The sequence below is a fragment of the Echeneis naucrates genome, chromosome 8, assembly GCF_900963305.1.
Source record: "Echeneis naucrates chromosome 8, fEcheNa1.1, whole genome shotgun sequence".
Lineage (NCBI taxonomy): Eukaryota > Metazoa > Chordata > Actinopteri > Carangiformes > Echeneidae > Echeneis > Echeneis naucrates.
In genome coordinates, this window is record NC_042518.1 from 12,412,368 (window position 1) to 12,427,352 (window position 14,985).

The 14,985-nt window shown below is 41.1% G+C and overlaps 1 protein-coding gene across 1 annotated transcript in view; it reads left to right on the forward strand.

The window, feature by feature from the left end:
• grin2aa (glutamate receptor, ionotropic, N-methyl D-aspartate 2A, a) overlaps window positions 1-14,985 on the forward strand; it is a 116,608-nt gene that overhangs the window by 62,315 nt on the left and 39,308 nt on the right. The window contains exon 3 of the mRNA XM_029508065.1: window positions 13,344-13,510. Coding sequence (XP_029363925.1) covers window positions 13,344-13,510 — 167 coding nt within the window. The remainder of the gene's footprint in view (window positions 1-13,343; window positions 13,511-14,985) is intronic.

Consider the following 14,985-nt stretch of genomic DNA (forward strand, 5'->3'; position numbering starts at 1 on the left):
TGTACATAAAATAGAGTCCTTAATCTCAGAGGCCAATGCAAACTTTGTTTCCTTTTCCCTTTTAGCTTTAACTGTCAGCAAAAGTAATCAACTCAGCATTGCCACCTGATTCCAGTTACTCTGGTAATTATGTTGTTCAGTTCTTAAGGAGAGAAAATACTCGATCTCCATTTACAGAACAAGCCTGCTTCACTTAATTCCAATGTGGAAAGAGAAAAAGAAAAAAACTGAGACACCATACAAATATCCCGCTCATCGGACAGGAACTGGACATCATGACCACATGGGGCCGGCGCTTATATAACCAACGGACATTTCGAACTGCCTTTTCACAAAAATACTCCATTAACAGTTCCTCCTTGATCTGATAACTTATATATCTTATATTCTTATTGAAGAAGTAAAAATGGAAGAAAAACAAACTAGTCTTGTGATTGTCACATGCTGACATGTTCGTTACTGAAGTGCAAATATGTGGATGGAATAATCCAAGTTTACGAGTTTATAGTGCATTTTAAGAATTTCGCAAACAAGCAACATGATGAAGGCATAAAAAGGAGGAAATTAGAGCGAAGTAAAAAGGAATAAGAGAGAAATACTTTCCCCTTTGGCTGATTTGGCTATAAATATGTGACTCATAACATCTTTGATTTGCAAATTAAAGCAACTGTTTTTCCCATAACTCTAGTCCTTCTTTCCTTCTTTCTTTCTCTCTCTTATCCTCTCTTCCACTCTTTCTCTTTCCATCCTTCAATCTCCTCTCCTCTTGTCCCAGATACAAACTGTGCGTGCGTCACAGCATGAGTGCATGTGTATGCATGTTCATTAACTTCGCTGCAGTCCGCAGGGGTGTGATGAGGAGAGAAAAGCTCCCCAAACAAATCACAGCCTTATCTCTTATCTGGCCCAGCCAATCACAAGCTGATCTTATCGGCAACACCAACAAAATGCTCAGACAGAGAAACAGGGAGGGAGGGAGAGAGAAAGGGTTAAGGAATGAATAAAGAAAGAGATATACCAACAAAGGTTATCGAGAGGCAAAAGCAGAGGAAAAAAAAACCAACAACCCCAAAACCGCGAAGATGAAGGAAAAGGAAAGCAAAGATAAAAGAGAGAGACAATGGGAGGGGGATCAGAGGGACGAGGAATGAGAGAGGGTTTTGCAGGACTAAAATAAACCAAGTCAAATGAGAAAACTAACAAACCGTATCGAGCAAGACCAGTGTGTGTGTGTGTGTGTGTGTTAGTTTGGTTCAGTGCTGCCATTATTAGGTGATGTAAAGAGCTAATGCGGTGTTAAATAGAAGCAGCAGTTGCTTAATTATTCATAGTGTCGGGGGTCAGGCCTGTGTGTGTGTGTGTGTGTGTGTGTGTGTGTGTGTGTGTGTGTGTGTGTGTGTGTGTGTGTGTGTTTGGGTATATACTGTGGGTATAATGTCTGTGTGAGTCTGTGACTTGCCAAATTCTTGGCCACAACTCACTCTCTTTAAAGAGGATTTGAAACTTAGGGAGCTGCAAAGTGGGTCAGCAACTTTGTCCCCTCCCCTCTTCTCCCCTTCCTTCCCCTCCTCTCCCTTTCTGTCCCTTGCTCTCCCCTCCTCTATCCTCCTCTATTCTCCTCTTCTCTTCCCTCCCTACCTTTCTTCTGCCCTTTCTTTGCTGCCCTTCCCTCTTCTCCAGTTCACTCCTCTCGCCTCCCCTCCCTGTAATGGTCAAAAATGCACTGTCAAGACTTAAATTATGGGATGATGAGAAAAAAATAATTGTAATTGACTTTACAAAAAAAAAAAAAAAAATTGCATCCGCCCTCACAAAGCCGCGTTACTCAAACCTTGCCATAAAAATGTGTGTGCGACCCAGTTGAGTCTCTCTCCCTCTGTTGTGTGAGCAGTGATCCACAGATGCTCCTCTCTGCTCGCGTCTCAAGTCAGATAGCATTACTGTCCTTTGTCCTCATACGAGAGACCACAGCAAGGCTGCGTGAGGACGACCCTGATCCTCCAAGATGCTTGTCAGCCTCTAACCAGCGTCACCGATGACTCACTTTTGTTTTCAGTCACACTTGGCTGTTATTTATGTGACTGCTCGCACCACACTTAAGTTCAATTGCTTCTTCTCATTGTTCATTTATCCAGAAAACATTGTACTAATACACTTATTTTCAAAAATTCTCGTCCTCATATTCATGTGAGCTGACATGCAAGTCCTACTGAGAGCCGCATGAGTAGTATTAATGGACAAATGCACAGGAATGCAGCTAAGAGGGCTTACCAGTGGATGCATGTTTGCTCTGACCTGCATCAAGAGTCCGAGTACTAATTTATTTCCAATATGAACTGATTTGTCTTTTTGTCATTACACATAAAAGCAAGAAAATCAAACATGGGTCAACAATCGAATAAACACAAACAAATTAGCTTTGAGTCATTTTCACACTACTTTGAGGCTGGATGTTATCATTGCTGCATGCACGAAATTCAAATTGGGAATATTTTTCATAAGGTAAAGTGTGGAAGAGGAAAGAAAAGTTGAGATGAAAACCTGACTAAATGTATGAAATTGCTGATTCAACAGAATGATCACCCAATCACAGCTCACTCTCACCCACAAACAATGTGCATGTCTTAGCCAAACTCCCTTCCTCTAATAAAGCCACAATGACAGACGATGGTCGGTCGCAGAAGATACACGTTTTGTACATTCCTTTTTAAATCCTCCCCTTCAATTGTCCATATCTCAGCATAATCATTTCTTTCTCAGAATTGCTGCGCGTTGACACATTGAGCGGCTTCAAATGTTATTTCTGAATACTTTCTCAATTCAGTTTTTTAGCTGAAATACAAACTAGTTTTTGTTCTCTGTTCTCCTACTTCATTTATCCCTCCTTATCTCACTTTAGCAAATCCATGCTTTTCCTCTCCCTTTTCCTCCAATCTTTTACACTCCACTTTTTTTCTTTTTTCCGTCTCTGTCTCCATCACTCTTGTGCCCAGAAATGTAAGTGACCCATCTGTGGTAGCAAAAGGTACATTAAGCATTAAGGAGTTCCCCCTCCAGCCCTCTGTGTGTGTTTAGGTATACGTATGTGTGTGTGTGTGTGTGTGTGTGTGTGTGTGTAAAAAATCTGTGCGTCTGTGCACATTGTTAAGTTATCTCACAATGGAATCCTCCCAGGGGTTCTGTCCGTCTGTTTGGCCAATGAAATGCAGCCAATTACTCTGCAGGCCTCGCTGGCAGCCAATCAAATGGAATTGGGAAAGCTTAGAGATGGTGATATATTTTGGGGCACGGCACTTTTATTGTACTCAGGTAATGTATAGAGAAGTCAGCATGTGCAAATGATCAAATTTTTTGAACGTCTCATTTTTTGAGTATTGAAATGTTGAGTTTGCCAGATATACCTTACCTGACCACCTCCGAAAGCTTTGCATGTTCCTTTGTGTATGAATTGAAATGATGAGGTAAAGCTCATTGACTGGAGAATTTATACTATTTTGCCAGTCTGGCTTGAATTGTCCATTCACTCTCACATTCCATGGCAAGCTAGGATAAACAGGCACTGACTCAAGCTCTTACTGCCACACAGACACAGCGAGAAATCTCATCTTCCTCGTATAGAAGGTGATAAAATGTATTCTCCAGCCTGCTGAATTATTCCTTTAATCCTGACCCACAAATGCGCGCGTCCCAAATGTCACCCCTTCATCTTCATCAACCTCTCCTCTTCCCTCTTAGCCCCACTCTTGCTCCTTGCCTCTTCCTCATCTGTCCTCCTGCCACTTGTTCCATCCATCCACCCATCCCTCCCTCCCTCCCACCCGTCACCCCGTCCCGCTCTGTTTCGTCCCCTTCAAAGTGGGTCCTGCGGTGTCGCTGTCTGTCTGTCAGCGGCAGCGGTGATGAATCACTGATACTGCCAGCGAAGTTAGTGATGGCCATAACAGCTGACTGATGCATCTCTATGGAGGAAACTATCAGCACATTATACAGTATTGATTTGCCCTCACATAGTTGTATGTCAGAGGAAAAGCAGGAGCTAATATGATGGGGGTTGGCCTGCCTTTTGTACTGAAACATGTCTTATCCTCGACATGCTTAGTGAATAAAAAGAGCAAAACAGCTTTTTTACTCTCATGGGTCAAACTAATGCACTTTAGACCTTCTGCTCAGTTGAAATTAATGCCAACAGTCAAGAAAATATTTTTATATTCCATATCCATCAATTATAAGCTGCTGATGAGAAGGTTGCATGCTCTATGATGCACTGAAGCAGTCATTTTATATCCTGGCAACTGTAGGGCAGTCTTGCCGATTCCAGTTTCTTTGCAAAGCTAAATTAACCCTGTCTTGGCTGTAGCTCCTTATTCAGATCTGACATATGTGATAGGTATTAATCTTTTCATGTAACTTGCCACAAGAAAGTGAGTACGATTTTTCTTGCATGTCGTAGTCGAAAAATAGCGGCCTTGGCCTCTGGCCTTACTGACTGTCATCCTCCCTGCTAAATAGGATACTGCTGGATGATTTAAAATTATTAACCACCCAGTTAGCAATACCCTCGCACCATCTGAGGAACAGGGTCGGTTAAATAAAACCCAGTGAAGTGAGTCACACTGTACACAGTTTGCTCAGTTTGTGCAAGCCTGTGAAATTCAGTCTATAACGACGCGCCGGAGGTAGGGAGGTTCAAAAGCACCACAAACGTTCACAATATGATACAATGACACAGTAATAACATCCACCAGAATATATTCAAACACTGTGCTAAAGTATAATATTTAAATTCAACTTCCTGCGAACTATGGATGGGAAGAAAAAAAAGAACTAACAAAAAAAACTTCATTCTTACTTCAAAGAGTGAACACCCTCATTGTGGTGTTGTGAAGAAAAATCAAGCCAAGCTATAATGCTGTTCCTGGAAAGGTGACATTAAGATAAAAATGATTTCACCCCAGGACTCTAACTTTCGTGTCATGTTAGCCCGTGTTGGGAGCTGTTTTATGAATCCATAGATACGCTGGATGTTTTGTTCTGTGTAAATGTGGCCTTTGAGGCCTTTGATTTTCTTGCTTTTCCTGGGCAGTGGGTGTTCTTCCATTCTGTTTGAGCCGAGGTTTACATTATGTTGTCTGTGTCTTTGGAATGAACTCAGCATGATACACAGCCCTCTGGCACAGATATACACACACACACACACACACACACACACGATTTATAAATCCCTTTTATAAAGTTGGGAGCACACATCTTTGTACGTGTCAGCGCACAAAGAAAGCATGACCATATACAAAAGCATTTATTCGTGGATGCTTGGTTATTTGTGCGTTTGTGTTTCAGTTAATGCATATTTCTGTGTGAGTAATACTATATGTATGTGAACTGTCTGCTTTTTTTCTTGTGTATTATCTCTCCATCCGGTTGCCTTCCACTGAACTCTCATCTGCAGCGCTTCTGTTCGCCCTGTATGGAGTATTTCCATATGGGATTACTTTATCTAATGCTTAAAAAAAAAAACAGCACACATTTCAATAAGTAATCTTGACAAACAGGTGTCATGTTGAAACGTTGCTTATATATTCAATAAAGCACCATCGCGTTGAGGATCAGGCTCTGCAATGACGTCTAATTCAAAGCCCTTATTAGCCCCTTAGCTCATGTGGTGGGATGACTTTTTGGGATGACAGAGCAAGAGAGACACAACAGAAAAGAGACCAGCAGAAAAAAATTTGATATTGAAAAGGACAGAAAGGAAGGAATTGGGTGAAATTAGGAAATCACAATAGGCAGGTCAGTGGTGAATAATTAGGATTTTTATGGTTGTTTTTATATTATTCCTATAGCGATGACTCCCTTATGGCTGTGAATGCTGTAATAATGATGCCAATCATTTCGGTGCATGTGACAAGTGCCAAATGCACAATATGTGAAGTGGAGGCAGGCATAACAATGCAGTGACAAATAACAAGCGGAGCTGTAGAGAGAGGAAAGTAATCAGATTACCAATCCACAATCATGTGGTTGAAAAGGAATTTACTGTGGTGGTCAGTTTTATGCGACCCCATTAACGAAATAATGTGTGCTCATAACCACTTGTCATTTAGCTGTGTCAATTTCAACTAAAGGTTGGGCTATCCAACTTCATTTGCACAAGCATGTTTATGTATTAATAATCTCCTGACCCTCAGGTTTATCGTTTCACCCCTTTGGAGGATCCTGACCCTTTGATTGCAAACTGCTTTGTCCCATTTAAATGCAAGCTGACGTCCGACATTGTACGACTAAATCAAAAATTAAGGGAATTAAGAAAGAAGAATGTAGTTGTTCGGGCCATTGCAACAATTTAAAGAATGTAATTTATTTGCCTGTTTATTCTGCAGTGTTTGAGTTAAATTGTGAAGTTAGACTCCCACACTGACAACAGCCATTCCTGTTTAGATGTAAGGTTAGGTCCCAGAGGAATGTAGCGGAATATTAGCCTCATTGGAAGAGATAGGGAGTGGGTGGGAGAGGCCAAGATGAATAGCGGGAGGTGAGAAAAGACAGAGCCCCTGGACAGAGGCTTAGCAAAAAGAAAGGAAGACAGAGAGAGGAAGATATTGGACTTATTAGAGAAGAGAGTGAGTGGGAGAGAAGGGCAAACACAGAGAGACAACGGCAGAGACACAGAGAGAGAGAGAGGGATGATGTCATTTTGTCAGTGTTTCCCCGTGGGGGCTCGACTGCTTGTTAAAAAGTCCTGACAGAGGAGCAACCGCAACGCACACGCACACACACAACAGACAGTGCTCTTGTGTGATAAACTTTGCATAGGTCTCTTTCTCCCTCTGTGTGTATTATCTAAAATGGACTGATTTAATGCCAAAAATATTCTTCTCTGACGTCAAATAGAGCCTTGTTTAATCGTGTGTGTGTGCATGTGTGTGTGTGTCTGTCTCTGTGTAGCCTTTATTGCAGTTGAAAGCTGCAGTTTCTCTGTAATTATCATCCAACACAAACAAAGGATATATGCTCCCCTCTGTTCACACCGAGCAGTTTATTAAAACCCCTTTCTCCACAACACAAAAATGCACTTAAAGAACAGAGTCGTGTGCACAGTGGCACCACACAATTTGCTCGTTTTTTAAAACACTGTAATCTAGTAGAGGCAGAATAATCGCTGCAGTTTCTTAAGCTTCTGACGGAACCGTTTACAGAGCAAATTCATATGATGTGCTTTAAGTAAGAGGAACTTTGGAAATGTTTGGATGATGAAATTTTCCTCTGGTCATGCGTGGAAATGGAAAGAAAAGATAAAAAAAGGGGATCGCCTTACATAAATTTCACTCCACCTCCACGAAAAGCTGGTAACCGGCATCTGTCTAACACAGTATCGCCGCTCAGCTGTCACTTCATCGAAGCCATTGGTCAGCATTTTACATCTCTCAGGTCAAACCCTATTATACCATGGTAATAGCCTGATGCCATCAGGTTAACATTATGAAACAGGATGGGTTTTAAAAGGAATCATAAAGCAGTGAGTTCATGAGGTTGTCACAGCCCACATAGAGACGTACTGCTTCAGCTGCAGGGGAAATAACTTTGCTATTGTTTAGTTGTTGCGGCGTTTGATTGCTCCCTACTAACTGATCTTCACGGCAGACGGTTTTGTAATGCCATTCAACTCCAGTATTACTTCATCAACAACACCACGCGTGATGTTGCAGTCCATACGCCTTTATTAAAAAGCTTCCTTTTCAGCTATCATGCTTCCTATTAAATTTTCAAAATGCACAAAAAAAGAAAAACTGCAGCAGTGTGGGATCTGATCAGGTAGGCTTTTAGTGTCTTTGCATAATATTAGGATTTGGTGCATTGGTCTTTGCCAGTAAGATGAACGACCGACATGGAGGCCTCCTTGCATCGTCTAAATTAGTCTCCATAAAAGAAAAGAGTTATGGGAATTGTGAATAAAACATCACATGTTTTACTTTCCTTTATTAATATGATATTGTTAAATAAAGGAATTAAATTCCAGTGAATTAATTCTACAAATGAAGTGTTGTTAAGCATATTTGAACAAATTTTACAATACATTACAATAATGCTTATTGGCCCCTCGATGACTTTTGGGCTCGAAGAAAAAAGGCTATTTCAAATAGTTCAACAATTCGCTGCACTGTTGCATTTTGCTGCAACTCAAGATGCAAGTCTGGAATCTCCCGTCCCTTCCCGCCCATCCCCCTCCCTGAGGCGCAGCCTTCCGCCTCACGAGAGCACACACAAGAATGTCATGTCTAATGTCTTAGTCAATTTGTCATCTTTCTAATTATGAGTTGTGCCTCGTTAGGACAATTTTTCCTCAGTTTAATGTCTTTCTCTGAACTGACTTATTTCACTTTATCTACACATCCTTTGTCTGGGTTTGACAGAGGATATTAAAAATGAGCTTCACTTGCTAGAAATAACAGGTTGTGGTGCCAACAGTGGGCTGTATTCGCTTTCTCTTGATTACAGGTGATGACATCACTTCCTGCTGCTGGAACTTGTCACTTGAATGATGCCTTGCCCACTTGGCAAACACACAGAACGTCCTTTGGAAAACATATATGGCTCATTTCCGTAAGCGTTCAGCTTGCCAAGCAGCACTTACTTCAGCAAAGTTTCAACTTACCTAATTAGCTTAAATGTTATTCCTCAGTTGTTTTTTGTTTTGTTTTTTTTTTGTCCTCTAAAATATCCAGTGGGAGGCAAAAAATGAGTGGCGCCAGCCTATAAGATCACTCATTTTGCATATTTGAAATTTGTGCATACATCTTCCATAATCAGTGGACCTGTTTGGCACCAGTCTGTTTGATATTGCATCGGTGCCAATCCAGCCCCACAAACACAGAAATGCCGTAGACCTGTTCTGTTGGCCCAATGTGCAAAATTAAAAACCTCTATCCTTTCTCTGTCATAATATGTTATTACATCTTGTGATTCTGGCACCAGGAAAGTTAAAGCTTTTAGAACACTTTTAACCTACTGCCATACATTTTGAGATCCAAAATCCCAACACAATTTGGCACACAGTGACCATGTGTGACTGTTTTTTGTGTGTCGTTTTATCTTTTAGTGCCCGTTTTTTGGCTGTTGCAGCTCTTTCTGTGCGGTTCAAATGGAGGGTGTTGTATGTGAGGCATTTTGAATCTTTTTCCACAGACATTTCTCTCCCTTTTGTTTCGCTGCTGTTATTTTTATGCCTGTCTGTTTATATTTAGTAACTGGCCACTGTGGAATTTTTGTCATATCAGTGTCTTTCCTCTCCACTGGACTCCACTGTGGCGATGCTAAACCCAGAGGATAACAGGATCTCTCTGGTAGATTGAGGCGATATGGGGATAAATATGGCGTCCTTTTGCATGACAAATATATACAGGTTTTGGTGTGAATGTGCACTTACTCTTGGTGAGTGCATGCTTCACAATTTCAATTCACACTCAAAAACTCACTGCGCACTAATCTGTGTGTAAATATGTGTGTGTGTGTGTGATTTTTCTGTACACATGCGTATGTCATCAGACCAGACAGAGCATGATGCTATCAGCACAGGAGCATATGAGGACTACTATTTATAACTCCCCTCTATCTCAACACACCGTCCTGACCTGCAGGTTAGGTGTGTGTTTGCATCATTCTAGTTGTACGTATGTGTGTACGTGTGTGTGTTTTTGTGTGCGCAACAGGGCGGGGAATTTAAGGGTGGGAGACTGTGAACATGAGTGAGTGGAAAAAGAGGTGTGAAAGACAGGCTGTGTGCTTACCTATTGTGTGCGCCCGCATGCGCTTAGGCGTGTTTGTGCGTGGACACAACATACACACGCACACGCTGAAGGTGTGTGACATGTCACACTTGACAAGGGTGAAATAAGAGGATATGATTGGCTGTTTTCTGATGTCATGGTTCGTGAGCCATCCCAATTAGAAACAATCATACGCTGTTTAGTCACTCCAGCGGTCTCCTCTCCAGTGCTGTGCCCATCACTTCTTTTCTCTCCCTCTACGCTGAATCCACATTCCCTCCCTTTTTGTCTGTAATTTCATGTCTCTGTGGAGCTTCCTCTGTTTGCTGCACTCAGTCTTATCGGCTTTCTTTTAGTATTACCGTTGCTAATTCTTCATCATGGCATGTCTTGTCAGTCAAGACATTTTCTTACTCTCTGTTGCTATTTTACTATTTGCTTGCCATATGTCTTCCTTCTTTAGTATCTTATTGCCTTTTCTCTTCTTGTTCAACTTAATTCCCCAAACTGTGAAACGTAATGGTCTTTAATTGAAACACGTAAGAGTAAGAATAAAAATATACAGTTAGAAAGATACGTAGACACAAAAAGTGGGAGCAGTGTATATAAAGAGCTGTTTATTATCCATTCCTGCGTGCGTCTCTCTGAGAAAGAGAAATCTAAACATGACAGACATCAGATGACAGAAAAAATGAATGGGAAGTGCAGTTCATCTTCATCTTAAGACTGAGAACAGAAAGTTTTATTCAGTCGTTTGGCACAGTCCCCTTTTGTGTCAGTTCTTCTGCCTCAGTAAAGTGCTCAATGGAAGTGACTGTGGTCTGAGAATTATAGGCTAGGCCGACCTAAACTGCCCATCTTTGAGAGGCTCATCCCAATCAGTGCAGGGGTCCGTGCACCTGCGGGAATTGAGGATATTCAGCTCAACTGAAGCCAGATCAATTTGATGAGCTGTAATGGAAATAAAGAAACCTGCACAAACACTCTGTCTTATTCCAGTTCGAAAAAAAAAATTCTATTTCAGTGCATGATAGATATTGGCTTTCTGCCCCAGGCACATGCAAACACAGACATAAAAACTGGCAAAAATATTGAATAACAAAATAGATTATCCATAACCACTGGTAGATTTTCCTAAATGAATAGTGCATAAATGGTGCCTTTGGCAGTTTCACTGTTCACTGAAATAAGGATCCAGATTCAAAAATGCACCACTGTGAACCTACTGGGTCATGCCACAATACAGTCACTAAAATTTAACAACACTTGGTTCAGAGACACACAAGATAGAGAGGGAGGGGAGCACATTTAGCTTGAGCAGTGTATTAAAAAATACCTTTTGGGTACTGGCATAGTACTTGTATTAAAAAAAAGAAGAAAAAAGTCAGTGCTCTTTTTGGCCTTGTGCTAGTCCCAGTCCTCTGTATATTAGAGAAAAGTGCGGCGTTATCGGCCGCTGTCGTGATGAAAACAGGAAGTGACATGTCTTATAGAACGACCTCCCTCCTATCCCACCATGCTCAAGCACACACAGTTGCCGAGAAAGCCTCTGAAGAGTCTGAGCATCGAGTCTGCCAACCTCACATACACGTACAACACCATTAAAGGCCACTTAAGAGCTGTGATATAGGGGGATCTGGCACACACACGCAAATACTTCGACTGCGAATACCCACATTATTCAGAGCCTATCAGAGCAATTGAAAAGGAAATGCTAGGCCATGCATGTAGAGATGGAATTACATACAGCACTGATATGGTCACAAATACCGTTCGCTGCACTCAGTCCCTGCTTTCTACTTGTATATCTATTTTCATTGCCCTAGTGCCCTGTTTTCTCAGTTGTCTCTTATGAGTGCAAATTTGTCTACAGGAAAAGAGCTCTATAGGAATAGACCGGCAGGCCGCTGGTATGCATCTGACAAAGAAAATAGGTGAAAATATGAAGATAACTTGTAATTTGTTCTCATACACTAAGACCATACAGCATCCGTTCCTCACAGTCTTTGACATTTCCCTGCATTTATAGGCTTTTTATGTGTCAGCGCTTACATAATGGAAGAAGCCTTCCTCACCGATGCAGACTTGAGTCTGGAAAACTATGATCGGAGCCTACAGGTGCACGTTGGAGGCAGGGCCCACTCAAAAGCTCCAGTATGGGATCAGCAGTGATGACATGTTATGGTGAAAGGGGGATTGTGTAAGTATAAATGGAGCTGCATGGTCTGAGAGGCCTTTTGTGCGTTTCCTTTTTGGAGAGGTGAACTGGAGATGTTTTGGCAATATTGTGGGCATTGTGCGTTTGTTGGTTCCAGAGAACGTCGCAAGACATTGCACAAGATAATGTGTGTTCTTAAGAGTTATGATAGAAAATAGAAATATTATATTATATTAGCCCACAGTAAGTTACAGCAATGATGATGTTTCCCTCCTCACACTTAGTTTATCATATTAATGGCTCTTTTTTTCTGTTCAACATTACAAGGTGTGTTTTCAACCTGATTTTTATAGCATTTAGTATTGAGGCTAATAAACTACATTTATGTTTGACCAAACACACCTGTTTTTTTTATGTGCAGTCATACTGAAGATGAATTACTCTACCTATAGCCTGCAGGCAGTGTGTACATCGTGTGTGTATTTATGCACGTCAGTGTGTGTCAGTGTATCCGATGCACTTGCTCATTTCAAGAGCAGGTGTCATCTTCCAAAGTGACACCGGGGCAGAGTCACTTATTCTTCATTTGTCCCTTATCTCTCGTTCCAGCCTTTTGTTCCATGTTTCCAAGCCCTGCTGTGTTCCAGCTGCCACGTTGCAGCCTCACACACACACACACACACACACACAGGCGCACGCATGCTGGTACAGATGTTGAAGACATGCGCACACCACCTCCTGCAAGTCTATCACAATTACACTGCCAAAGACAAGTGGTGTCAAGATAAGTCATGTGGAAACTCTTTGACAATTCAGGGTAACCGAAGTAGGCACGCGCGCACACACACACACACAAAGACAAACACACAATAAACCACGCATTAGGTAACTCTATCAACCACCCGCATTTTGTGATGCTAGTTGTTCCTCACTTTTTGTTGTCTCACTTTGCCTCATTTTAATACCTCACATTCCAACAAGTCATTGAATAGGAAATGTGAAACATAAATGAATAGAGCAAATTTGTCCACCTGTTGTAGCACTTGTCTGCTCTGTCCAAGCCCATACGTCATTTTAGCTGAATTAAGTGGTAAATGATTCTGAGTCGGGTTTAATGGAGTGAATATGAGTGACTCAGAGAGAATGGCAACCCTTGTTCCTTCCTTCTACCCAGGCCCACAGTACTGCAGCCTGCCACTACTGCACCAATCCAATTTGGGCTTAATTGAATTGTTCTGAGCTCCTCATCCATATATTTCTTCCATGAAGATGATTATTACTGTGTGTGTGTGTGTAAAAAGACACTCTGTTATAGAATTGTATTTTTTCAGATGTAGTTTGGTGATGTGAATCTTTAATTGAGTGTCATCTCTCCCTCCGTCCATCCTCTTTCCCCATTCCTCTCTCCTGTTGTCTTTTCTCAGGATGTGAAGTCAACTTTCTTCCAGTTTGGCGCCTCCATCCAGCAGGAGGCTCTCCTGATGCTGAACATTATGGAGGAGTACGACTGGCACATCTTCTCCATTGTCACTTCAAAGTTTCCCGGCTACCAGGAGTTCATCAACGTCCTGAAAACTACCGTGGACAACAGGTAGGATCGATTATATTCCAAGGCTCTTCACATTTCCCCCTTATTGCTGGGAGCTCTATTTTGTTTGTTTATGTACATATGTGGAAATGTAAATTATTTTCAGTTCTCTTCACAACAATAGCCGACAAGGGAATGCAACAGCATAAAGCGGTCACTCAAGAAGTATAGATGTGGCAACCATGTGGCAATCTTCCTTTTCATTTTGGGAAGATCAGGAAAGAGAGGACTAGCCTAGTCGGGCTTTACTTCTACACAGTTGTAATTTGAGATAAATGCTGCCTAAACTGTATTAACATACCTGCAACGGTGTGTCGTAATGTGCCGGGTTACTACGCTCATGAGCTTTTTTCATCGACACAGTGGAGGATGGTTTGGAATCAACAATATTCTGAACAAATGTTACAACAATGTATTATATAGTTAATAATAGATTTATTTATTTATTTATTTTTTTTTTTCAGTTTTGCATCCAATGGACAGACAGAAACATAAAAAAAAGTACTTGTCGCACAGTTGCAGCAGGAAGTACCTTGCAAGCATAAAATTTGTATGAAAATTAAAATTTTTCCGAAACTTTTCTTATTGGAAGGTGGAAACTTTGCATGTTTGTTTGTTTGTTTGTTTTTTTTTTTTTAAATCGCTGCTATTCTTGGCATTTCTCAGAGCCTGTAATCTTCACCATTATTGCTGTAAATTTTCTCAGAAGAATAATGTTTTCTTTCTCTAGGAATTACCAAATGGTTTTTGTGCAGTGTGTACTTCACAGACAGCAAACCTTAAAGGATTTTATCACCATTCTTAAAACTGATGTAGATGACAGCTGGCTTTACTGCCCATGCAGCTTGGCTTTTGTTTGCGGCACCTTCAGGTCATTTTCACTGATGATGCGATCCCTCTCTGCAGAGAGAAAATGAAATAGATAGGGGCAGTAAGCCACAATTTGTGGCGAAAAAAAAATATCAAGTGAGTGATACATGTCCAGTAATTTTGAGATGTTGACAATGGTTGTTGCCTCTGCTGGTGATGCATATACGTATGGCAGAGGAGGGTCTATTTTATTTGCAGTTACTCTCTATTTCAAACCCAGCCAGGGTTCAAAAACTCTCTTCCCCTCTGTACTTGGTGACAGTGTTGTATTCATTACAAACAGAGGGACAACTGGTCATTAACTTGGATGATTAAATGCGCTTATAGGAATTGTCTCCCCATAGCAGCTGTTACTATCCGGATGTTAACAAGAGGGAGGTTGCGCATACATAAATCATACATGTTCTTGTTTTCTCATAGCTTTGAAAAGTGTGTAAAGTGTTAAACATTCCCACTTTAATCTTTTATATCTTCAATCTGCCCAAACTCTTGTTATTCTGATTTCAGAAACAACACAATAAATATTGGCTATCCTAACGTAAACAGTATCTTTTTGCACAGCAATGTATGAGGTTTGAGGGGAAAATGACATTTTTTGAGAACAGAGA